At 38.9% G+C, this 26,267-nt stretch overlaps 1 protein-coding gene across 1 annotated transcript; it reads left to right on the top strand.

The window, feature by feature from the left end:
* Nucleotides 1-239: 239 nt before the first annotated feature.
* Nucleotides 240-20,381, top strand: LOC135476185 (E3 ubiquitin-protein ligase DTX1-like). The gene is given in 10 exon segments (XM_064756118.1): nucleotides 240-461; nucleotides 1,650-1,750; nucleotides 1,752-2,344; nucleotides 10,232-10,296; nucleotides 11,063-11,254; nucleotides 14,176-14,240; nucleotides 17,073-17,216; nucleotides 18,039-18,200; nucleotides 18,627-18,718; nucleotides 19,508-20,381. Coding segments are annotated over 10 exon segments (1,800 nt in total). The 5' UTR covers nucleotides 240-298; the 3' UTR covers nucleotides 19,731-20,381.
* Nucleotides 20,382-26,267: the final 5,886 nt, after the last annotated feature.

Raw genomic sequence — 26,267 nt, 5'->3', positions numbered from 1 at the left:
ATGCCTAAACTATTTTGCGCAGTGCATTTTGGGAAATCTCTGTTCGCTTCAGAGATCTTCTATTTGAAATACAACAATCTTTTTCAATTGCAATACATCAAAATAAATCACACCTTAATATTTGTCTACTATTTATGCTCTTTGTACTTTTACGATAAAACTGGGCATGTAAGGAAAATCTCGTTTCCGCGTTACTTAAATGTCAACAACATCCACAATATGGCGGCCTCCGTATACCAGGGAATAACATCGTCCGCTAACACATCAGTGGGCGGTGTCGCGGTTTGGGAATGGCTGAATGAGTTTTTCCCGGTGGCGTCCGTATGAACCACACGTAGCTACATACATTGAGAAATGTTTCACTGGGAATACTGGGCATGTGTACCTGGGCCACGCAGATGCAACCTTGACACATTACATTCTGGACTTCAGGTCTATGTCCCAAATACGACAAGGAACAGGTAAGGCTAAGGCATTGGTATGAGATCAGGGATGCCAGTTAATTCATCGTCTGTTTTTCATTGGAAAGAGATTTATATGTGGCAGTATATATTTTCTCAGTATGTATAGTTCTGCGCGATCTAATTGTGGTTTAAGATAATTGAAAGTTTTGACTTCAGAAAGACTCATAACACAGAATAGTCCCACATACAGACGCTAAGACGAAATTTTTTTTTTTGAGTTGTAAAGACTGGGGTAATATTTACGTGTTGATGTCCACGTGCATTCTGACGTCATTTTCCCCCCCTATGGTCACGTGCTTTTACTGATTTTTAAGTGGGGAGATGTTCAATTTGCATACAGATAAAAAAAACATCGTAAATAAGACGTTTATCCTTCTAGTTTCTGTCATGTGTCATTGTTACCTTTTTTACGTTGTATTATTCATGGTTCATACGTTTTTAGAAGGATTTCTGCACTTTATTGTGAAATACTGTGGATTAGAACTTCCATCAGACAGCATGTGAGTTCCGTCACCAGTTGCTTATACCACTACACCACTCGAGTTGATGGGCTAGAACAAGGTGTTTAGTCATATCTAAGACAGGTGAACAGTTGTACATTGATCAATCCTTATCATGCGAAGTTTTATGAAGCCGGTTACGTACCATGGCATCAGTAACATTGAGCACAGTCAGAGATCAAGTGGTTACTTAACTTTATTGAAAGAGAAATCTCCATCAATGTGACAGGTTGTGTTTAAGTGAGATAAGATTGTGTTTTGATTGTTTGTTCTTTTTTGATTCTTTTAAAGAAAAAGAAAGTGGGTCTACAGATCTTGTTTTCAAGTGCTAATGACAACCCTTCAATCCCATCCCACGAAAGAGTCATCTTAGTGTCTATATATCGGATTAATCGCAAAATATAGGATAGCTCTTGAAGAGCCTGCCTGTATATGTCAGACTTATACCCCAGTGGTTGTGATAGCTGGTGAAGGAGGCAAAACTGTCCTAACAGCCTTTTTTGAGGCCGCATGTATTTTGTTTGAGTATCCAGATTTCCTGGGTTTTTTTTTTTTAATTTCCCCATTGTGTTAAAAGTGCTGAAAACAGCCAGTCCAAACAGCACTAGTGTGGACAAGTGGATATGATTAAGTTGACATTTAAATGAATATGTATATATTCATATTTGTATTCCCATGGTTACAGGTACCAGTAGATCAGTCCGACGTTCATTGTACAACAGGACAAGTCCAGCAGGACAAGGTGTGATGTGGCAGTGGGAAGGTGACAATCCTGGCACATGGCATACTTAACGACATGGACATCAGCGGGTTGCTGGAAAATGCCTTCTCACAGCGACAGACAATGGTTGATTTAAGTGCTTTGCCGTTCTGTCTACCATACAAAATCTGCCTGAGTACCATGTCTCAGATCAGACTAGAGACGAAACGGAGGCGAATGATCCGCAGAGAACTACTGCCCATGCCGTATCCACCAGACAACGGGAAAATGCAGACATCCAGCGGACTTCCTGGAGCACTGCAGAACAACACACTAGTGAGCCGTTCACAGCGCTCAGGGGGTTCTACTGGACCTGTGGCAGTTCCGTTCAAAAAGAGGGCCATCTCAGATCTCACAGGGTCGTCCTCACCCTACTCTCTCAGGAAGAAACACCATACCCAGCCTGCGGCTTCCATGCCCAGCCTGAGTAAGGCGATGTCAGCGTTACCTGGTGGCTTGTCCAGTCATGTTGGTGTGATCTCTCAGGGACACGCCCCTCTCACAAATTCCATATCTCAGGGACAGCCTCCTCTGGCTTTGAACTCACACTTTACCTCTCTCCAAGGATATCCTCCTGCAGCGTCACACAACCATTTGCCTTCTGTTCTGTTGCAAAGCAGGTGAGTTTTGACACAAAATAATTTGATTGAAAACAATAGCTGTGCTTGAAGCATATGTACACTAAATTTTGCCCATGATGAAGTTGCTCATTTTTCCAGATTCTGGGAGTTCTATTGATTTTAGAAAGGCGCTTTGAGAGGTGTTTGGAAGGTAGGATCATATTCTGATGGGGAAATGTAAATATGAGCACCAGAAGTAATATCTCATGACATTTTTTGCCTTGAGAAATGCTCTTTAATGGTCGAATGTTTAGGCCATTTAGGATATATGTGCTAATGTACATCTAATGCCTGAAAGCCTTAAGCTTTATTCTTAAAATGAACATTTGCAAGACAACATGCATACATGTACATGCTGAGGTAAAATACATGTACATGTACATGCTGAGGTAAAATACATGTACATGTTCACGCTGAGGTAAAATACATGTACATGTACATGCTGAGGTAAAAGACATGTACATGTACATGTTGAGGTTAAATACAAGTACATGCTGAGGTAAAATACATGTATATGTTCATGCTGAGGTAAAATACATGTACATGTTCATGCTGAGGTAAAATACATGTACATGTTCATGCTGAGGTAAAATACATGTACATGTTCATGCTGAGGTAAAATACATGTACATGTGGGTATGGTACCAATTTTAGTAACTTTAATACATGTAGTAGAAATGTGTCAGAATGCGTAGCTGCACGTACACAAGTGAAACTGATAAATGTATTTGTTACCCAAATTTTCAAGAGCTTCTTGAACAAAAATACTAATATATATCACCTGTATATCATCATGTATATATGTATACAATTATTATTTATATTTGATTGAAACGTCAAGGTATCTTTCATTGTTAAAGGTGTTTTTTTTTACATGTTAAAAAGGCAGCTGCAAAAACTTTCTCAGGAAATAACTAGTATATTTGAAATTCTGGTATTCCAGGCATCCAAAGATGCACTTTGTGGGCCAATATACGTACATGCATGTAGATGTACATATACAGGTGAACAGAGCGTAATACTGTGCTTCTCTTTTTACTCAAGTCATATCATGATTGACCATTTACATACATGTACATGTAAACTTTGTCATGTTCTGCTCTTTTAATATATTGTTTTTCTTTCCACAATCATTAGGAATTTTTTAGATGATTATTTGAAATCTGTGAATCAAGCTTAGTAGCACTTTATACCTGTGCATAAATGCATGTCCAGTTATCCTCCATGCACAACTCAGATCGCCATCATACATGTATATTGAAAATTTCTTGAGCGTAGCATTAAACAGCTATGATAAAAGTAAAAAAAATATAACTAGAGCTAGCTTTACATCTTTCAAGCAGTCTGCAGATATGAATTTCAGCCTCTACATCAGCAATACAAAGCAATTTGCGACATGTCAATGTTTGTAACAGTCATTCACCAACACAATGTTGGTAAATAAAGGTACACAGCCTGATTTCACAAATGAGCTACAGTACACTTCAGGTACAATGTACATGTAAGTCGTTGTATGCAAAACTATTGTAGTTGTAGCTCAAATACATGTACAGATGTATGTTCAGAGTTCAGATGCCCCAGGGAGCGCATATAATTTGGTACAAATTACATACATATGTAGTATCTGTAGCTCGCACCGTTTTCAATTTCCAGACCATTGAAATTACATAACTTGAAAACACCCAAATTAGTGTTTTGACTGCATTTCAAAGCATCAGCCGTTCAGAATACACTGAAATATGTCAAAGTTATATCAGAATTCAAAAGTTTTTATGACGTCATGTATTCGACCAATGGCAAGTTTCTGAAGTTTTCAACACATTTTAATGTGTTTTTTTTTCCACAAGTCGAGTACCTACATGTACATGAAATGTAGGATCTTTCCGTTTCACAACATGGAATAGAAACAGTAGACATTCTTGGAAAAGGATTGTGATTTCCGTCATGCCCATAGATGCACACATGTATGCGATACACCACTGATTGTGATTTCCTTCTTGCCCATAGATGTACACATATAAGCGATACACCACTGATTGTGATTTCCGTCATGCCCGTAGATGTACACATGTACGCGATACACCACTGATTGTGATTTCCTTCTTGCCCATAGATGTACTGCACACATGTATGCGATACACCACTGATTGTGATTTCCATCATGCCCATAGATGTACACATGTATGCGATACACCACTGAGTGTGATTTCCATCATTCCCATAGATGTACACATGTATGCGATACACCACTGATTGTGATTTCCATCATGCCCATAGATGTACTGCACACATGTACGCAATACACCACTGATTGTGATTTCCGTCATGCCCATAGATGTACACATGTATGCGATACACCACTGATTGTGATTTCCGTCATGCCCATAGATGTACACATGTATGCGATACACCACTGATTGTGATTTCCATCATTCCCATAGATGTACACATGTACGCGGTACACCACTGATTGTGATTTCCATCATGCCCATAGATGTACTGCACACATGTACGCAATACACCACTGAGTGTGATTTCCGTCATGCCCATAGATGCACACATGTATGCGATACACCACTGATTATGATTTCCTTCTTGCCCATAGATGTACACATATAAGCGATACACCACTGATTGTGATTTCCGTCATGCCCGTAGATGTACACATGTACGCGATACACCACTGATTGTGATTTCCTTCTTGCCCATAGATGTACTGCACACATGTATGCGATACACCACTGATTGTGATTTCCATCATGCCCATAGATGTACACATGTATGCGATACACCACTGAGTGTGATTTCCATCATTCCCATAGATGTACACATGTATGCGATACACCACTGATTGTGATTTCCATCATGCCCATAGATGTACTGCACACATGTACGCAATACACCACTGATTGTGATTTCCGTCATGCCCATAGATGTACACATGTATGCGATACACCACTGATTGTGATTTCCGTCATGCCCATAGATGTACACATGTATGCGATACACCACTGAGTGTGATTTCCATCATTCCCATAGATGTACACATGTATGCGATACACCACTGATTGTGATTTCCATCATGCCCATAGATGTACTGCACACATGTACGCAATACACCACTGATTGTGATTTCCGTCATGCCCATAGATGTACACATGTATGCGATACACCACTGAGTGTGATTTCCATCATGCCCATAGATGTACTGCACACAAGTGCGCGGTACACCACTGATTGTGATTTTCCATCATGCCCATAGACGTACTGCACACATGTACGCAATACACCACTGAGTGTGATTTCCGTCATGCCCATACATGTACACATGTACGCGGTACACCACTAATACATGTATATAAAATGTCATACATACATGTATGTACATGTAACTAAATAACGTAAACTAGTGTATGCATATCCTTAGTTTATACTAAAGTGCTCTTGTTTCAGGTAGGGTTTTCAAATTTTGTAGATAAACTTTAACACTTGGCTAAACTACATGTACATGTATAGGTCCCGATGTAAAATAGATTCATTTGATTAAAAATTGTTGCGTCCATAGCAACATTTCTGTAATAAAACTGATGTTGAAACTGGTACATGTATGTGTATATCTACATGAACTTAACGAAGATTTGGATCAACAAGATACATGTCTTGAGTGCGGGATTTTAGATTTGTTATGTGGCTTAATGTGTTTCTACATAATATGGGGTCACTGCAGTGAATTTTTTTCACCCCTTGACAGGGGCCTTTATGGCCGAGGTAGTTAAAATGCGAGAGCGACGCAGTGACCTAGGAGCCTCTCTTGCGGTCACTGTGAGTTCAAGTCCAGTTCATGCTGGCTTCCTCTCTGGCCGTATGTGGGAAGGTGTGCAGATGGTTAGGGGTTTCCCATGGGCTCTGCCTGGTTTCCTCTCACCATAATGCTGGCTGCTTTTGTAGAAGTGAAATACTCCTGAGTACATGCTTGTGTGTCAGTAAACGAAGCCTGTCATTGCTGTATAAGTAAAATATTTGTGAGTATGGCGTAAAACTCCAATCAAATAAAGTCAACGAGGACCTTCCAGATGCCCGACAGCAGTAAAATTATGTCAAATGATCCTTTGATCCCAGTTCCCAGATCCCAGTTCATGATGATATCACACTAAAGACAGTACGAAGTTCCATGTTCAGTAGGAGCTGATACATTGTAACATTGCCAGCGTTGTGCTACAATCCATGTTTGACCTAATAATTGCTACAGATCCTGCTTTACACTAGTGCCACTAATTGCTGCCTCCCCTTTGGGTCGGAATCAGTTAATAAAAAGTGTGCATCAAAAATGTTTTGAAAATCGTTTCCATTAATACTTGCATGCTTTTATTTTTCCTTCCACAAATTTCCTGTAGGTGTATTGGAGAATATTCCATGAGGCCAGCCATAAAAAAATCCCCCCTGGGGTTAACATTACCCTGTCAGAAAGAATTTGGTATGTCTGTGGTGAAATGTCTTTTTATTCTGTCTAATGAAAAGAGCTGGGATTTTAAAGAACATGACATTGAGGGAGAAGTTATTAAAAATAAAAAGAAAGAAATCCATTATAGACCAATAAGAACTTTAGAGTATGGCCATTTTTTGAAGGAATATCTGAGTAACAGGGTTATACCCAAGCAACATATTTTTAATGAAAGCCAAAGGGCACCAAAGCTGGGTTTATAAGGGTATGTATATACACATATATATTACACAAATTTTTGAAAACTGTCTTGGAAGAGATCTTGTCCTGATTAAAAGTGTGCAATTATATAGCAATCAATTATGTCATAATACATATCAAAATATTGTCTATTGATTGGTTCTTTTGAGAAAGTGCACATGTGGTTATAAGTGCCTTTGTGTCCAGCCTGTTCTACTGATACCATTGTACTGTTAGATCAGTCTGACATAATGCTCTAATTAGCTGTGGGCGAAAAAAAAAATCCTGATATTGTGGGTAATTCCGATGGATATTGACTTTTCTCCCCACTAGAGGGAGGTAGGGTAGAGAGCAGAGGAAGCTTGAGTTGTCTAATGCTGCGTGCTGCATCAGACAGTATCATTTAGGCTGGAGCCATTTACCGATTGATTGCTTATGGTGATTTCTTACATTTCCATGATAAGCGATAAGACCTATTGCTGACTGGCACTACCAGCATGTGAATGTGTAACCCCAGAGGCGGTGGGAAGCTGCTCTAACCTTGGACAGTGTGCCTAGTATAATGGCTGATTTACAGCAAACCTTAAATATTCCCATGCTGTACTGTGTAGTTGAAGTTACAGTACACACAAGTACACATCTAATCCATTGGCATGATGGAGCTTAAAGCTAGGTTTTTGGGGTTAAAGCTGAGAGTAATCTTTCTGTGTGCTGGCATAACTATGTAAATCAGTATTGCAGTATTGTGTGACTTGTCTGTCACAAGCTACATATACAGTGATGTGGCTACTCCCAGGGGTGATTAAGTAATTCAGATTCATCTGTCTCTCTATGGGGGGCAGCTGTGAAGCCTGCCAGGGTGTGTTGTGATGTCTTCCACAGCCACAGTCTCCGTGATCCTTTAGCTGAGGATGTCCAGCTCAACCTACAGAATCGTCTTCCTCATGCGAACTCCATGGCTGCTGCACTGTGCACTGCAGGACAAAATCCATATTTGTAAGCTTGAGCTCATCGCCTTGTGTGATTGAATCTGACTATTTCAAGGCAGGAGGTTATAAAGCAAGTTACGGCGAGCATGACTAGTTGTGATCATGAACCAGAAGTAAAAGGGAGACCAATGGTGACGACGGGAAACCAATTGCAATGAAGGGTGACCATTAGTGATGAATGGAGACAAATGATGATAAAGGGTGACCAGTGGTGACAAATTGTTAACAGCCAGTTTCAATATACATGCCCTTCACAGATATTCTATAGTACTTCATTGTCATGTATTTTTGACGCTGGTGTTGGCTACAGTGTTGTTCTAGCCCTGTGATATTGGAGCTGGAATTCATAATGTTGATTCCTGTAAATATGAATCACACAAATGTTACACTCCTGGATGCCCACAGAACTATAACTCTGGGTTTTGTTTATCTTAGTGCCATTCTCAATCTCAAATAGGTGCACACGGGACAGTGTTGAAAAAAAAAGAAAGTGATAAAGATAAGTAAATAAATATTTGATGTCCCTGGTTTATTGCAGCATTAATGCCAGGGCTACTAAGCAGAAATTCCAATTCCCTTGATGTGATACATGCATATGTACACTGGTCATATTTTCACATTATTGGCTGTGTTAATCACATTATTGACCTTGGTAATAGATTTAAAACACTCTGAAACTCAACAAAAATGTGCAGTGTACATACAAGTACGTGTCCATAATACGTGTCCATGTTAAGTGTTGGAATGTAACAAAATGAAGAACAGTTACATATAGGTGCTTTTCATGTACAACAGCAAACAAGGACATATTTGACCATACGAGCATTGCAGTTTCAGCAGATGTTCTGTGCTATTCTGTGAAGTACTCTTTGGTACAGACTGATCAAGGATTTATCACTCAGTGATCAAATCTCAAACAGAACTCTTCGTGGTGGCTCCTTGTGAACATTAAAATCATGGATAATCGCGGACATCGGACAAAGCGAAAGTTTACTTTGATTGGCATATTGTAAGTGTGGAAATTATATTTTGTTATTTTGCATGAAAATGTACTTAACTTCAGTATAAATCTGTTTTGTGTAACTTACGTGCATTTTGTATGTTTGATACTCAAGTCTGCATCTATGGGTGTACGTGGTGTACCATATGTGTCATGTTCATGTTCAGGCCTGCACTAGTATTGTAACTCCGATAAATGAGTTACACCACATGTGCATCAGTTAAACAAAGTTTTGTGAAATACATAGTTAAATATTTCTCATGATGTATTCATGATGGATTTATGTCAGTTGTAATGCACTTTTCTTTGATATGGCAACTGTTTGTGGCCTAAAAAGAGCAGATTATAAGATGCCCTCAAAGCTAGGCAACTCACAGTATATGGCTGTTGTAGTATTACAGCTCAGTGTACATATATATCTTTTCTTATCACCTGATCCACATACAACCCAAAGGCCTTATCCAACAGACGAAAGGTCAAAGGTCACTTGACAGCCTAATTTTAATATCCAACATCACAAGCTGTATGATCCAACAAACATAACAAGTGTGCAGGAATTTCAATTTATGTGTACATGTACATGGGGAAATCGATGTTAATATTCAATAACATGTTTACCGTAATTCTTCTGAAGTTTGGGACAGATATTGCTAGTGTTGAATAATGGAATATTACATTTCTCTGCCAGCCTTTTGGAAAAGTAAAGATATGAGTATGTTGTTCATTAGATGGTCTAACCATGTGAGTAAAAAGAAACTCAATATTCCTGCTAGAATTACATATATATTGGCTAAAATGAGCAGACCTGGTGCCCCAAATTTCAGAAACATGGTATTTCTATAATAATATGAAAATATATGTACACATATATACTGAAAAAAATGGTTAAGTACGATGTTAAACCCTCAGCATTAACTCACTCCCGTACATGTATATATGTTGGTTTCTTTGAGTGAGTGATTGATGTTACATGTAAATGTTGCAGTTATACATGTATGTAGCATTATTATCACAACAGTGATTCCCAGAACTGTTTTAAGATAAGTGCATGGGTCCTGTTAAGGTACAGTATCACGAGGCACACCCAGTCCTAGCTGCCTTGATTTGAATATAAAACCCATGTCTCATGCTTTTAATTTTTTAAACGCTTTAAATGCCCAACCATCACACTTGTTTTTCTTCATGTATATTTGTTTGTTGCTATTTTTTTTTTGCAGCTCATCTGTGCCAGGAAATCTGAATGCTGCTGCCTACACCTCGGGCCTGCAGCCAGCGATGAGCAGTAAGCATTTATCCTAGTTCATATGGCGCTCGGACTCTGCCAGGGCTTCCATCCCAATCGAATCATACACACTTTAATATCGGTAATCTTGCCGCTACCTGATTTGGTGCTCAGCGTAACAGGAATGGACAAAGTACTAGTTGGCTCAGTGTCAGTATAATTGGACTCAGGGTTGTGCCTAGTGTCTGTGGCATGACATTCCTGTGAGGCAGCACTGTAAATATCCATACATATATGAAGGCAGGTGTAAAAGAGACACCTGCATGATGTGACAGAAGTAATGTTGAAAGCGGCGGTAAACCCCAAATGTGTGATATAGTGTTGTAATTCATCAACCGTTTGTGTGGTGTTTTTGCCCCACCTGTGCAAAGTACATGAATATTTAATTGGAGGGATGTATTAGGAGAACCTTAATAACTGATTAGATTTTTATTCCTGTTAGATGTTTTTGTTTTTTAACAAATTCTGATTGGCTATTTCTTGTCAGTAGCAGATGTCACCTAAACAACTTGACCAGATTTAATAATTAAATTCTTTCAGCTTTCGTATGATAACCTTTAATAGGGTTATTGAGAGATTGGGTGGAGGGGGTCGGGGCACTTGTTTGGGATATAAAACCTTCTACATATAGGTTATGTATCTCTTTGATAGTAAATTCCCTACTCAACATTTGTTTACAGGTACATGTATGTAACTTTTATTTCAGGTAATGATTTGGGTTAATCTAAAAATAAGCTGTTATTAAGTTTCTACATTTACGTGACAGGTGTGACAAATATCCTGGTGTCACCGGCAGTGCCCACAATGCAGCAGGTGGCTAATTGGTGCTCACTGCCCACGTCCCGTTCCGTCCCAGCTCTGCGGTCATCCAACCTCAGCTGGTCAAGGCACGATAACTTAGGCCAGCTTAAGGGACCAGTCAAAATAAAGAATGATGTTGATGTGTCTAGCAGAGCAAGTAAGTTTTGGCATTAATTAGGATTTAGATAATAGTTTTACATGTATGTGTTTTGGGTTATGATTTGATGATTGGCTGTGCTAGCTGTAGCATTTTTTTTTCCCTTTTCAGCCATTGTGGCTAACCTGGCCAGAATTTTCTTAGCCATTTGACAATTATATAGTCATAACAAAATTCAAAACTAAAAGCAAAGCAGTGAATCAATCAAAAAACAATCATGCATGACTCACTCACCAGTGTGGTTGAGCTCAACCTGAGTTCCTCAAGCTCAAACCGCCTCCCTCTGCTGAGGTATGCCTGCAGATGGCCGTAGATTTCCCTCACCATAATGCTGGTCATGCAAGTGAGTGCAGCGCAAAACACCAGTCAAACAAATAAATAATGAAATGTGAAGTTAATATTTATAGCCCCTGTCTCTCCTATCCCCTTGAAAAGAGTTCGCCACTTCAAGACAATTTTTCCCGCCTGAGGACTACACGTGGTGTCGCAGGTGTAAAGGATGCTTTTCCGAGGTTATTTCCCTTGAATATGAAGCACATGAGTTAACAAAGAGACTGAATTTCCTTAAAGGACAAGACAACACCGGGCTAAAACATACTTCAGTCGAAAGCAGGATGCTCAAGCTTTCTAAAAAGTATGATTCTTTATTATTTTAATAAGATTTCACCAAATAACGTGTAGAACAAATGTCAGTACTGCACAAAGGGCTGGCGTGAATCGAGGCAGCCATCTTGAGAACTTTATCCAATCAAACATGTTACTATCAGACATGTCAGATTGCATGGCCTAAGCTGTGATGTGGCCAGTCTCACCTTGAAGTGACATATGGTAACAGAGACCTGCAACATATGAGATTGTTTACAACGATGGACATGTACATGTAGTTAGGTGTAGCTGAAGGGCTGATCACACAGTGTAATCTGTATCATTCACAGACCACCACAGACGTAAAATCATTTGATTTACGAGTCGTGTAATATTCAATGACGCCAAATTATGTCAGACTCTAGCTTACCGTCTTGGCCCAAAACACATTCATCTCCCAGGTATAGCCTAAAGAACTACTTACATTTTTGTCGTTCATTTTACCATTTAGTCTACAGTTTTTAAATAACAAAATTCATTAGGGATGCCAAAGGTTTATGGGAATGAGAAGATGGCATCTCACCGGACAACACTTAAAGTTAACTAAATCTTGTGATAAAATAAATCAAATCTTAATGATATTACTTATTTATTTTTTTGAACTGAATTTCTTACAACTCAAGAATTTAAATTTTACTTCATCATCTTTCTCGCATATAAGAGATGGTTTTTTTTTTTGTTTTCTTTTATGAAATACAGCAAAATTATTAAAACGCCGAGGTGCTTTCTCCAAAGTCTGCAATAACTAGGTCGATCAACGCTACTCTCATTTTGGAAGCCACCAGTTCAAAATTGAAACATAAAATCGTGACATTCGAATGCCTAGATCAGCCTCAGTGGTACTTATGTGTAGATTTCAGAGTTGAGCATGAATCTAGTTGTACAACAATTCTGTTGTAATCTAATGTCAAAATCACCAGAACAACCTCGCGGGAGGTAACCCCAGGTGTGCATATGCATTCAATTAAAACAGTATTGCTGGAGTTCCTTGTAAATGATATAGTAGTCCTACTGTATCAAAACAGTTCAAGCAGTGGAAGAAATATTTTTCCAGTATCTCCAATTCCCGAGAAAGCTATTTATCACTTGGCCTTCATGGCCTAAGTCCACAACTTTTATCTGCCATACGCTACCGGAAAATACATTTGATGTTAAAGAGATAGAGTAAATGTGACTTTACCTTTCTCTCTATATGGAAACATGCTGAAGCTGTGTCAAGAGGAAGTTTCACTGAACTTTTACTGAGTCAAAAAAGATCTAAAAGAAACATTATTTCTGGTTTAAGATACCTTGAATCAGTCAGGAGCTGTCTTTCACTTTAAGTTCGGTTTGATGATGGACAGTCCAAAATGCGTTGAAAACCAAATATTCTTGTAACATGGTAGGATGATACTGCTTCTCCAAGGTGGCGATGTTATCAGAAAATAATTTCGCAAAACTGAAATTAGGTTTGCAAAATGTGCACATGGTGATAGGTAGCGGCTGCACAGATAGGCAACTAAGCACAGTATGAACAAGGTCGCAAGAGGGGGTCTTCATCAACCTGACAGTTCTTGAGTACAGCGTAAAACACCAATGAAATAAGTAAGTAAATAAATCATCCCCCTGACAGAACAATTGCCAGTCAGTCATATTGGAGTCCTATTGGCTCCAGTATGGTTGCCAGAAGTAGGTGGTGCAACTCCTATATACTGCGGACACTGATTTTCATATGAACACTGCCTGCATGTCCCCATGTACATGTATGCATGTTCCTCTGATAAACCAGACATGTTAAGGGGCAAAATATTGGATATTTGGAGATCTGTGGAATGATATACTCTACATAAACTGAGGTCATCCAATATGATTCAAGGGTGACAAATGTGTTAAAATTCCATTTAAAGACAGTGAATAACATAAAGCACAACAGTCATATATGTATCTGAAATTATGAATATTTGCATGATTCATAGTCATCTTTGTGGTGACCTGGGCTCAATTTGTGTTCATCATTTTTGTTTGAAGGTCTTAAAAACGAGTAAATGACCAAACAGTTTGACTCCTGCATATGAGAGTGCATGCCATTAATCCATACAGTGTGAAGTCAGTTCTCACACACTATCAAGTGATAGATCATAGGCATATACAAGGGTAAAATGGAATAGAAGTAAAAGTAAGATACCAGTACTTGATATTGCACAAGTTGCACCCATGTGTAAACATATATTGATGGTCTCAAAGGAGTGAAAGATTTTCAAGTACTTTCAACATGTGAATTGTATTTATATTTGCAGAAAATACAGCAGAGGAAGTGCTCACCAAATTTGTAACTGTAATCACAGATCCTCCCAAAGATGAGGTATGTACACGTGCGCAAAGTGTGACTCATTAGTGATATCAGTTAGTGTTTAGCTCCATTTTGTATGTCAAGTTTGTACTTTCTGATAAACACTTTTTATTCAGAAGTTTTGGGTACCATTTTTTTTTTTGACAGAACTGTCGACTTTTGTCCTGGAAGTCCTTGGTCATATTGCAGTGTTTGTATGTGGCCACGAAAAGATTTGAAATGGGGACTACAGAATCAACGCGTTTACTATGTACAATAGGCTTACCTTCTTGGAGAAATGTATTTTCTTTAAAACTTGTTAGTGCGCTGCTGCATATATGTGCGTTCAGTTAATGTCAGTGTGCATTGTTTTAAGAATATTTATTCCAATTAGCCTGGACGATGTGAATTTTGTGCCTGGACGAAGTTAAATATGGTTGGTTCATAGGCAGAGGTGAGATTAGGCATTTATTAGTAGATCACTCCAGGACCTCTTTTTGTTGTGATTGTTCCAATGTACAAATGTTGTCTTTGCTGTGATTTTGATTTTCAAGCACAATATAAACGTCATGTCAGACATTCAGATAGCATTCGTAGTCCTAAAGGGGGGTTCCAAGTTGATAATCTCAAGATCCATTTCCAAAACAACGTTTAACACTAGCTTCCAAAGACAAAGGTATGTAAGAAATTATACAAATAGGAAATAAAGCTGGTAACACACAAGAGAGAAGCGGTCATCAGTTTTCAATGATGCCGGGCAGACAATGAATATTCCAGGCATGAATTCCATATCAAAGTTCAAATTCGTAGTCCATGAATGAATTCCAGGTCAAATAACAATTAAACAATTATCTCAGTCACGCTTTGATTGCAACTGTTCATAAAGGCATCATGCAAACGTAATGAGCATGGCTACCTTTACGACCCCTAGCCCCAAGTTAAGTGGTATTAGATACAGTTCGAAAATGACGAGCGTTACAGACCTTAACCGAACAGATTGTGATTTAAAAGTAACGGACGATTAGGTCTTTCCCGTTAATATGTAAGGATCTCATACTACAAGAGGCGCCATCTGTGATGTTACACATGACTTGCTGGGCTGTATAAAAGTTGTCTACAAGATAAGCGGTTACGCTGGGCAGACAGCGCCATCTATGTTGTAAAAATACCATGTACGTGATAGATATGTACATAGTGATAACAGCGCCGTCTATGTGGTTGATCAACAAGAGTGTTATACTCATTGTAAAATTTGAGAAACTTAGAATGAAGGCGTTTGATGGAGTATCCTTGACAAACTAGTTTTTGAACTAGCAACTTGTGACACAGATTAAAGTCATCACAATTAACACAAGATCAGACAAATGCTACATGGCGAGATATGTATATGCCAACTGCAGGACCCTTTGGTATATTGCTATCCAAATAAGGATAATTTACAAAAAAAATTGAAATTATCCCTTTTGTCGTAAAGGCGGCGTGAAAGGATACCTTGTTCGTCTTTGTACAGATATAGATCCAAATAAGATGTACCATCAGGACTATCTGTTGTCTCCTTTAAATCCAATGAAGGCGGATAGGTTTCCTTCACTGCTTCAGCAATATGGGGGTTATTTAACGCCAGTAGATCATCAGTATACCGCTTGGTAAATGAAAAGGATCAAGCTTTAAAGATATTACTTTTAAGTAATTTCCTCATATAGCAACAGCCCTACATATACAAGACTATTGTATATGTACAAGCTCTGATTTTGATTGTTCTGGCAAAGGACTGTGTATAGTGTGTGCTTTGGTTTTGATGTTTAATACACAGGACTGCATGTATTGTACAAGCTTTGGTTTTCGTGGCTCTTACACAGGACTGTTGTATATGTACAAGCTTTGGTTTTCAGGGCTCTCACACAGGACTGTTGTATATATACAAGCTTTAGTTTTCATTGCTCTTACAGAGAGCTGTTGTATATGTACAAGATTTGGTTTTCATTGGTCTTACAGAGAGCTGTTGTATATGTACAAGCTTTGGTTTTCATTGCTCTTACGCAGGGCTGTGTTATATGTACAAGCTTTGGTTTTCATTGCTCTTACACAGGGCTGTTATATATATACAAGCTTTGGTTTTCATTGGTCTTACAGAGAGCTGTTGTATATGTACAAGCTTTGGTTTTCATTGGTCTTACACAGGGCTGTTGTATATGTACAAGCTTTGGTTTTCATTGGTCTTACGCAGGGCTGTGTTATATGTACAAGCTTTGTTTTCATTGCTCATAGGGCTGTTGTATATGTACAAGCTTTGGTTTTCCTTTTTCTTACAGAGTCCTTTTGTATATGTACAGCTTTGGTTTTCATTGCTCTTACACAGGACTGTTGTATATGTACAAGCTTTGGTTTTCATTGCTCTTACACAGGACTGTTGTATATGTACAAGCTTTGGTTTTCATTGCTCTTACAGAGAGCTGTTGTATATGTACAAGCTTTGGTTTTCATTGCTCTGACACAGGAATGGTGTATATGTACAAAATTTGGTTTTCATTGCTCTTACACTACAGAGAGCTGTTGTATATGTACAAGCTTTGGTTTTCCTCTTTCTTACAGAGAGCTGTTGTATATGTACAAGCTTTGGTTTTCATTGCTCTTACACAGGACTGTTGTATATGTACAAGCTTTGGTTTTCATTGCTCTTACACAGGACTGTTGTATATGTACAAGATTTGGTTTTCATTGCTCTTACAGAGACCTGTTGTATATGTACAAGCTTTGGTTTTCATTGCTCTCACACAGGGATACTGCATACAGGACTGTTTTTGTTATCACATAGGACTGTTGTATTTGTTCTCACAGAGGACTGTTGTATTTGTTCTCACACAGGACTGTTGTATATGCTGTGAGAAGTTGAGCCAAGCTTCGGGCTACTGTAGCAATGGCAATGATTGTGTTGTGTACAGACTGGAGAGATGTTCTCATATGTTCCACAAGCTCTGTCTCCATGAAATGTATGAGTGTGGACAGAAGGTAAGTTCATTGTGAAAAGGTTAGGTGAAACAATTGACACACCGCCAAACATAGATCAGACCGTCTCATTTTCAATTTTCATCGTATTTCGCTCTCTCTCTTCCATGTTTATTTCGTCAAAATAGCGTGTCTTATAGACACTGAGACCCCCCCCCCCTCGATGAAACCTGTGTCACCAAACAATGTAGTATAAAAAACAATATAGATGTAAACACATAAGCTTATTTCATGATATTTCAATCACCCTATTTTACTGAATTAATCAGAAAGAGTGGCGAAATTCATACAGAATAGAACAGAAGAGTTTGTTCCTATATCATCCATGATTCTCAATTGCTATTGGTATTAAAATGTTGGCATACACTTGTCAGAGCTGAAGGCCATGCCTACAGACAGTATATGAAATTTAAGCAGATTGGCGGCATTTTTATTTTGTGGTGCTAAATTTATACCCTGCGCAGCTAAGTTACTGTGCAGACTAATGTAATTTTTCTTTGTAACACTGCATTTTATGGCACGTCATTGTGATGTTATGCCACTATACCATTGCTTTCTGCAGTCGACATAAATAGCATGATTTTTCTTAGCTCAGTTTTACATATTCTCGAGACTGGCTTTCTATTTAATAAATATTATAGGGACAAAACAATAATATGCGCGTATTGAGAAGAGTATATGAGGAAATTCCTGTATACCCTTCTCAACACGCAAAGAGCTTATAAAACTCCTTGGCTTGACTTGTTTTATTACTAAAGGAGGCAATGTTCCTCATTTCTTCAGAATTAGATCTAACATTCTTTTGTGGTACTTGCCTCTTTCCAGGACGGGAGTGTACAGTGTCCAAGCTGTAAGACGATCTATGGGGAGAAGTGCGGGAACTGTCCAAAGGGGGAGATGGAGTATGACATACTGCCAAACCATCTGCCCACATTCCCCAACTGTGGCACTATACAGATCAAGTATGACATTCGACCAGGCACTCAGGTATGCGTCTGTTTTGGGAAAGTTTCTCAGTTACTTGCCAAATACTAGTGGTTTAATCCTGGTACTCCGAATCCATGGTTAGTGTGCCATTTCGGCGCAGTGACCCAGGAGCCTCTCACCAGTGCGGTCGCTGTGGGTTCATGCTGGCTCGCCTGTAACTATCAGCACTCAAATTTTACATATCGTTGAAATCGTATTGTTATTTTAGATCATTTATTAAGCCTAGTGGCTTGATTTTAGATCATTTATTAAGCCTAGTGGTTTGACTTTAGATCATTATTAAGCCTAGTGGCTTGATTTGAGATCATTATTAAAGCCTAATGGCATTATTTTAGATTATTATTAAGCCTAGTGGCCTGATTTGATTTATTAAGCCTACATGTACCTGTGGGTTTACTTGCAGTGGATTGTGTGTCTGTGTTTTAGGGTCCCGAGCATCCTCATCCAGGAAAGCGGTTTACAGCGCGGGGATTCCCCAGATACGGATTCTTGCCCGATAATGAGGATGGAAGAAAGGTAAGGTGCATCTGAAATGCAAATGTGTTAGATTATGGTAAACTTCTTGTGATAATACATGTACTATGTCTTCTGTTGATGTCATCGTTAAGAACTGTCAGAGTATCAACAATCTCTGTACCAATTTCTGTACCACATCTACTCTTGTTTCTCTTTGCAGGTCTTCGTCTAAGAACAGTGGTATCTTTCTGTACCACATCTGCCCTTGTTTATCATGTTGAAGGCCTTTGTGTAAGAACAGTGACATCTTTCTGTACCACATCTACCCTTGTTTCTCATGTTGCAGGTCTTTGTGTAAGAACAGTGGTATCTTTCTGTATCACATCTACCCTTGTTTCTCATGTTGCAGGTCTTTGTGTAAGAACAGTGGTATCTTTCTGTACAACATCTACTTTTGTTTCTCATGTTGCAGGTCTTTGTGTAAGAACAGTGGTATCTTTCTGTACCACATCTACCCTTGTTTCTCATGTTACAGGTCTTCGTGTAAGAACAGTGGTTTCTATCTGTACCACGTCTACCCTTGTTTCTCATGTTGCAGGTCTTTGTGTAAGAACAGTGGTATCTTTCTGTACCACATCTCCCCTTGTTTCTCTTGTTGCGGTTGTTTGTGTAAGAACAGTGGTATCTTTCTGTACAACATCTCCCCTTGTTTCTCTTGTTGCCGTTCTTCGTGTAAGAACAGTGGTATCTTTCTGTACCACATCTACCTTTGTTTCTCATGTTGCATTTCTTCGTGTAAGAACAGTGGTATCTTTCTGTACCATATCTACCCATGTTTCTCATGTTCCAGGTTTACAGCTTCTCATCATTGCCTGGAAACGTCGACTGACATTCACAATAGGCCAATCCACGACGACCGGTGAGAGTGACACAGTGACATGGAATGAGATCCATCACAAGACAGAGCTGGGTTCTAACTCCACCGGGCATGGCTACCCTGACCCCAAGTACATAGACAATGTCCTGATGGAATTAGCAGTGCAGGGGGTCACAGAGTCTGACCTGGATACTTAACCTGGGGAATGTCAAGTGAATACTTAAGCTGTGAAGGTTGTGTGGATAAGTAACCTTGTGAGGTACTGTGGATATGTAACCTTGGGAGGTTGTGTGGACAGGTAACCTTGGGAGGTTGTGTGGACAGGTAACCTTGGGAGGTTGTGTGGACAGGTAACCTTGGGAGGTTGTGTGGATTCTTAACTTTGGAACCTCATCTTCCCACTTTTTTAATCACCTGTGGACCCGTGACAGACAGACTAGTGTCGTGCCCTGAGCCATAGTTGAGGCAGTACACAAGACGAACTGTCCAATGTGCCGGGGGGAACTTTTCTGATTGATGTGATTAGAATTTAATCCTGTGAAGACAGTCCTGCTCATTGTGGCCAGAGTTCAGGGAGATGTGTGCATCTGTAATGATGGCTTCTGTTGATGTCTGTTAAATATGTAATAAGGTTATGGCATCTTCCCAGCCCTGTACATTAAAGGAGAAGAAAATTTAAATATCAATCAAATACCATTGAAAAGAGTATGCATTTCCTCGCAGGTGCATGCCATAAAAAAATTCTAATATGTACCTCAAGTTGATAATTTATAAATAAAGTCAGCACCAAAATCCGCTGTGGGCGACTCTATTTTGCCTAAGAACTAGTCCTGGAATCTTCTGTGTTCGAAAAACCGACGAAGTGCAGTTCGTACATTTCCGGTAGAACTCTTCTTCCCAGAAGATAGCAAACAGTACAGTTTGTACTTGATGATCGCTTGACGATAAGGAAACCGGAATGTTGGACGTAGGTTCCGAGTTTACACGAACATGCCGGCAGTTTTAACAACTCTCATTGGCTAAGAGGCAACACACCCCTAGCATAAATTACAGGGTGTCAAAGATGAAGGACGCGATGGACACAGCAATCTATGCCAGCTTTGCCATTTTCAGGCTTTACGTGTATGGTGAGGAAAAATGACAAAGTATGCAGTAGACACCACCAGATAGAAAAAAATGTGCTCTTTTCAGCCTATGGTGTCATTTTATGAAGTTTTCTTCTCCATTAAGACTTGCCAGCCCTTCCCCCAGTACCCACAGCTTTATGCTTTATTTGTGATGCATGTCTGGTCACTTAAGGTTACCCCACCTTCCCAGCCATGTACATTAGGACTCGCCAGCCCTTCCCCCAGTACACACTGCTTTATGCTTTATTTGTGATGCATGTCTGGTCACATAAAGTTACCCCACCTTCCCAGCCATGTACATTAGGACTCGCCAGCCCTTCCCCCAGTACACACTGCTTTATGCTTTATTTGTGATGCATGTCTGGTCACATAAAGTTACCCCACCTTCCCAGCCATGTACATTAGGACTTACCAGCCCTTCCCCCAGTACACACTGCTTTATGCTTTATTTGTGATGCATGTCTGGTCACATAAAGTTACTGGACATCAATTTCAAACGTGTTATAAAATAGAAACGAATAACTGAGGATAACGTCCAGTGTACATGGACTATTTAACTGTTACATGTATGCTGCCTGTAACATGTGAGAGAGATGGTCCTTGTGAAAATGGGCACATATGTTATATTGCTGGCTGCAGTGTTTTTGGATTTTAGCAAGCAGTTATACTCTTATAACAAATGGTTAAATGGTTGTTCTATTTTGTTTTTGTTTTTGAATTTTTTTAAAATGAAATATCCTGACTGGTGTTGCAAGATGTTTTATTACCAAATTCTTAATAAATATATGGTTAAGAAAATGTTAATGTTTTCTGTTAAATTTCACAGAAGAATCAAAAATTGAATTGGATACATTAAAGCAATGTAGAGAGCAAAAAAACATGCAAACAGAAATACTGGTAAAATATTATTAACTTACATCTGCTATGCAAGTGTTCTGCTGAAGTGCAAACATGACGATAATCTTGGACCAGTCGTAATGATTCTCTAAGGTATTCTTCATCATTTACAATGCTGGTTAAGACTTTAGTCAAGAAGGCAGAGTTTCTGTGCCAGTTGCTCTAGACTTCAGTACATGTCATTTATCTCAACTCCCTCTTATTCTACATTCGGGTGAGATTGCTCTGTTTGAGTACATTACATTCATTCAAATTGTTAAACAGGAACTGTCGAAAGCCTCTGCTTGATAGGATCTTCTGACAAAGTAGTGTTTAGGACTTGTTGTAAAGTGTTGAAAGTACTGTTTTCGGCGTTGATCATATGTAAAAATAATAAAAAAACACAAATCTGTTTGTTTTGCATTACCCGAAAGGATTTTTTTTGTCAGTATGATTTTTCATTTCAAGGTAAATTGCACTGGAAATGAAAAGTTTTTTCTGAAGAAAACGCTGAATTAGAACATTTGACCAGTTCCTTTTTTGATTGGGTAGGTTTACATGAAACCAACATGTTTAAAGACAGCCTTGTACATCGGGGATTACTTTGTACTGTTACCATGGTTTACTTGATGAACTTATTGATGAGTGAAACTGCAGCATGAAATATTTAACAAGCAGTCATACAGAGTTTAACCCTGGTTTGCTTTGTAATCCGATGAACTGTTTTTGATATTTGGCTTTTAAGAATTGATGAATGGGACTTTCGTGTTCAATTCGTGTTAAATGTTGACACCTAATGAAACCATTTACATGTGATTCAAAGATCACAATGATGTCATTTCTGTGCAAAAAACTTTGTGATTGAACATCAGAAAGCTTTTTTTGATTTTTTGTTTTGTTTGAAAATAAGACAGAACTGATCAAAATTATTGAATTCTGGGGGCATTCCATTACTTTTGTATAGTTTAAGTGATGAATTCTTGACAGAACAATTGAGTGCTAGCCTGCTAGGCTTACAGTGTGCAAATGCTTAAGGTAAGTAATATTTGGATCATGATGTAAAAAGATTCGCGTGATGGTGGCATTGGGCCACTATCTGGGCTGTAATGGCGCCTACAGGCTTGAGTGAGTAGACTCCTTCTGGAGATTTCAATATTTTTGCTTCTGATCTACAAGGGCTTTGCTCATAAAGCTATGATCTTAATAGAATCGTTTTGGGGGTAACTGTCTACAAATTAATGCAGGATTCTGTTCAGCGGAATCTTGTACATTCGGCACAGACATGTCTGACATAAGTCAACACTTGAGCTTATTTTAAGCCCTACAAGTTAGGCTGTGCTCTGAGGAAAACTGTAGTTTAAAGCCATTTTTAAGCCCCAAGGAGGCGGACATGGGTGTACGCCTTAATTCTATATATTTAGTACTTTGACCTATCATCACACATCCTGACCAGCATATGACAAAAATAAAAAGCAAACGTTTTATGCACCCTATTATAAGTAAGAAATAAGTATTGACGCATATGTTAGATGTATTACGTGTCAAATGTGCAATGCTCGTTGGACACGTTTTCAACAAACAATAGGAAGTAAAAAGTATTTTATCAAATATGTAAGGCTCTAGTAGGCTACCATTTTGCACGTCTAGCCGCATGTACATGTACGGACATGTTATAATGGAGCAAGCTACACTATTGTAAGTTTTGTCCTCTTCTCTGGAAGTCTTTGAGAGACTGAGTCGAGAACAGAATCTTTACCTGACAAAAATGGAACTGCTGTCCCTTCACAGTTTTATTGAAACAAGTACGAAAATATCTTTAACGGTGATGTGTTGTATACTTGCGTTGTTTACACATGGACATGTTAATTTAACTGAACAGTTTCTGGGGGATCATCTCGCATGGCACTTTGTCATTGTCTCTTTAAGTTCTTGCTTCTGTGGATGTTTTCTGGCGTTATAAGGATACATGTACTAAATGAATGGCCGATGACCAAGTCCAGTATAATCTAACCGAATTCAAAGTTTTGACATGTTACCGAACTGGACTTGCTCCATCGTTGACAGTTATGATAATATGAATGTACACGATCCGTTTACAGCATGCATGGCTTCAGCTTTAAAGAACGTCTGTTTGATGCGAATATCTGAGAAAATTTTATCGCCTGTTATTACCCATGGTGCAATGTTACAGAAACGTGCCAGGTTCACAGAGCGATTTGACCGCTAAATATGATTATCTTGTTCTGAACAAGGGTCGATACCGGTATCTGTATAACGTGTGTGCTGCTTAAAATAGGAAATATTATGGTGATTTTTGTCATTGAACAGGATCTTTTCTTAGATACCATCTGGTGCATGTGGGATTTATAAGTCAAGTACTATGATGCACGATTTCGGACATGGCTGTTGATTGCATTTCGTGATCGATGGTCCCAACATACAGCATGTCTCTCTGTCGTTTTGCGGCATTTTAACTGTGTTCATGTGTTTAAGACAAGTGTATATGGTCAGAATTGTAGAAAATGGTGTTTTAAGCCAAATAAAAACTGCTCACTATTCTAGACTGTGTTTTGTGTTATTGTCATCGGATTTCTCAGTTCGCTTTGAAAAGCTGGCACCATATCTGCCATCTTGCTCCTGGAATTACAAAGTAAACTAACAATATAATTAAGGACATTGAAAGTAGCGACGACAGTGTGACTGCTGGCAATTGGTCACAGGCAACCCGTGAAATTTAATCTCTTGTCAATTAACCTCAGTCTGGGTTTTATTCTAGTTGTTCAGGCAGTAGCAAATTACACTCCCCTAACAACATGGCTTAAGCAGAAACATGCAAGGATGTTAATTGCAATATATTAGACGCCACTGGTCCAGAATTGCTCGAAATGCTGATTGTTATGACATTTAACATACATACATTCCTATCAGACTAAGTGTATTTTCGTCCATTTGTAAAAGGTTCTGCGAGATTTTCTTAATGCAAACAGTTCCTTAGCTCCCAGTCTGCACAAATCTGTAACCCACGCTCAGTCCAATAAGTGTACGGTCATACTTGGCAGTTTGGTCTTCAGTTGCCTAAACGCCAATGCCCAACACGCTAACCACTAGTCCACGGAAGCTTCTGTTCAACACCAAAAAGCCGTGTGCAAAGGAAGGAGACGGGATTTCTATCAAACAGTTATCAGTTTCTCTTCAAAGCTCTAGTTTTTCTTTCCATGGCGATGTCTTTTGCAAATCATAGCATCATTCCGTTCTCCCTTCAAGGACATGCGCCATACCTGGCGCTATCAGATACATGCCACATTGTAACCGTATTTACACTTTGTATACACGAATAAATTTTCACAATTATTGATTTCATTGTTGTTAGGTAATTCTTCAAAACACGGTCAGACATAAATGTACATTAAAATTAATCCGTTACATAATTGTTAAGGCCCGTAATGTAATAAAACCCAGTACTGTAACAATTATTGCACGGTGGGCAGCACGTGATACTCATAATGTAACATTATTACATTACGGGTAGCAAGTGCTGCGTATTGTGTAGTCAGAATGTACAGCATTACATCATGGGCATTTAAAATGTGTACCCATTTTATACCCATGATGGATCAAAATTTATTCTCTTCTATACTAATATATTTCTGTAATTTGAAGTCAGTTCACATATGAGTAGGGATGGGCGAGCTTTCGCTGGTTCAGTGGTCTGAAGTGTTAATCTTCGATTTGTTTATTTATTTGATTGGTGTTTTACGCTGTGCTCAACAATATTTCATGACAGCGGCCAGTATTATGGTGGGACGAAACTGGGCAGAACCACGATCATACGTAGGTTACTGACAGGCCTTCCCTCGTACGACCGGGGAGGAAGACAGCACGAGACGGACTTGCTCATCTTCGGATCTTGATGTGGATCCAAGACTCTGGACCAGGGACCGGTTTCACGAAGCGTACTTAGTGTTAAGTATCCCTTAGCTAAGTGCACTTTATATCTCGACAATATATGTTGTCATGGTATAGTTAAGGGCTTACTTAACTTAACTAAGTGCTTTTCACTGGAACCGGCCCCAGTGAGCTATCATGCTCACATCCAACTTAATTCCACTGATTTCCAGTATCAGTTTGCCAGCTACCTGGCCAAGTGGTATGGTTTCCTTCGGGATCTGTGCAGTCTCTCCAAGTTTTACACAGCAATAATAGAACATTGATGTATTTTACTATAGGTGTCTCTGAGCCTGAGGTCTTGAAATCGAAAACTGCTCAAAAGTAAACAGGTTTGAGCAGTCCAGGGTGTTTTATTTTGAAAAACTTTTGTCTTTTGAAAAAATTTGAAAAAAAAAAATTCAGTTGTTTGTAGTAAAAGAAAGTGCTTTCAAAACATTACATCCCTAGTATTATCTAGATAAATAACTTGATTTGACTATATTTATTTCATTAATATTTTATGCGGAAAACAAATGTGAGAATACATTCTGATTGAATGCAAGTGTGTTACATTATGGTCATCTCGACACAATGCTCACAAACATGCATGTCAGGCCTACCCATATAATGTAACACGTATTACGTAAGGTGCAGAATGCACTCTATGAAGATTACCCATATAATGTAACACGTACTACTTAAGGTGCAGAATGCACTCTATGAAGATTACCCATATAATGTAACACGTACTACTTAAGGTGCAGAATGCACTCTCTGAAGATTACCCATATAACGTAATACGTA

This window comes from Liolophura sinensis, chromosome 10, assembly GCF_032854445.1.
Source record: "Liolophura sinensis isolate JHLJ2023 chromosome 10, CUHK_Ljap_v2, whole genome shotgun sequence".
Lineage (NCBI taxonomy): Eukaryota > Metazoa > Mollusca > Polyplacophora > Chitonida > Chitonidae > Liolophura > Liolophura sinensis.
Note: the sequence above shows the minus strand (reverse complement) of the source record. Positions and strands in the feature narration are given on the sequence as shown.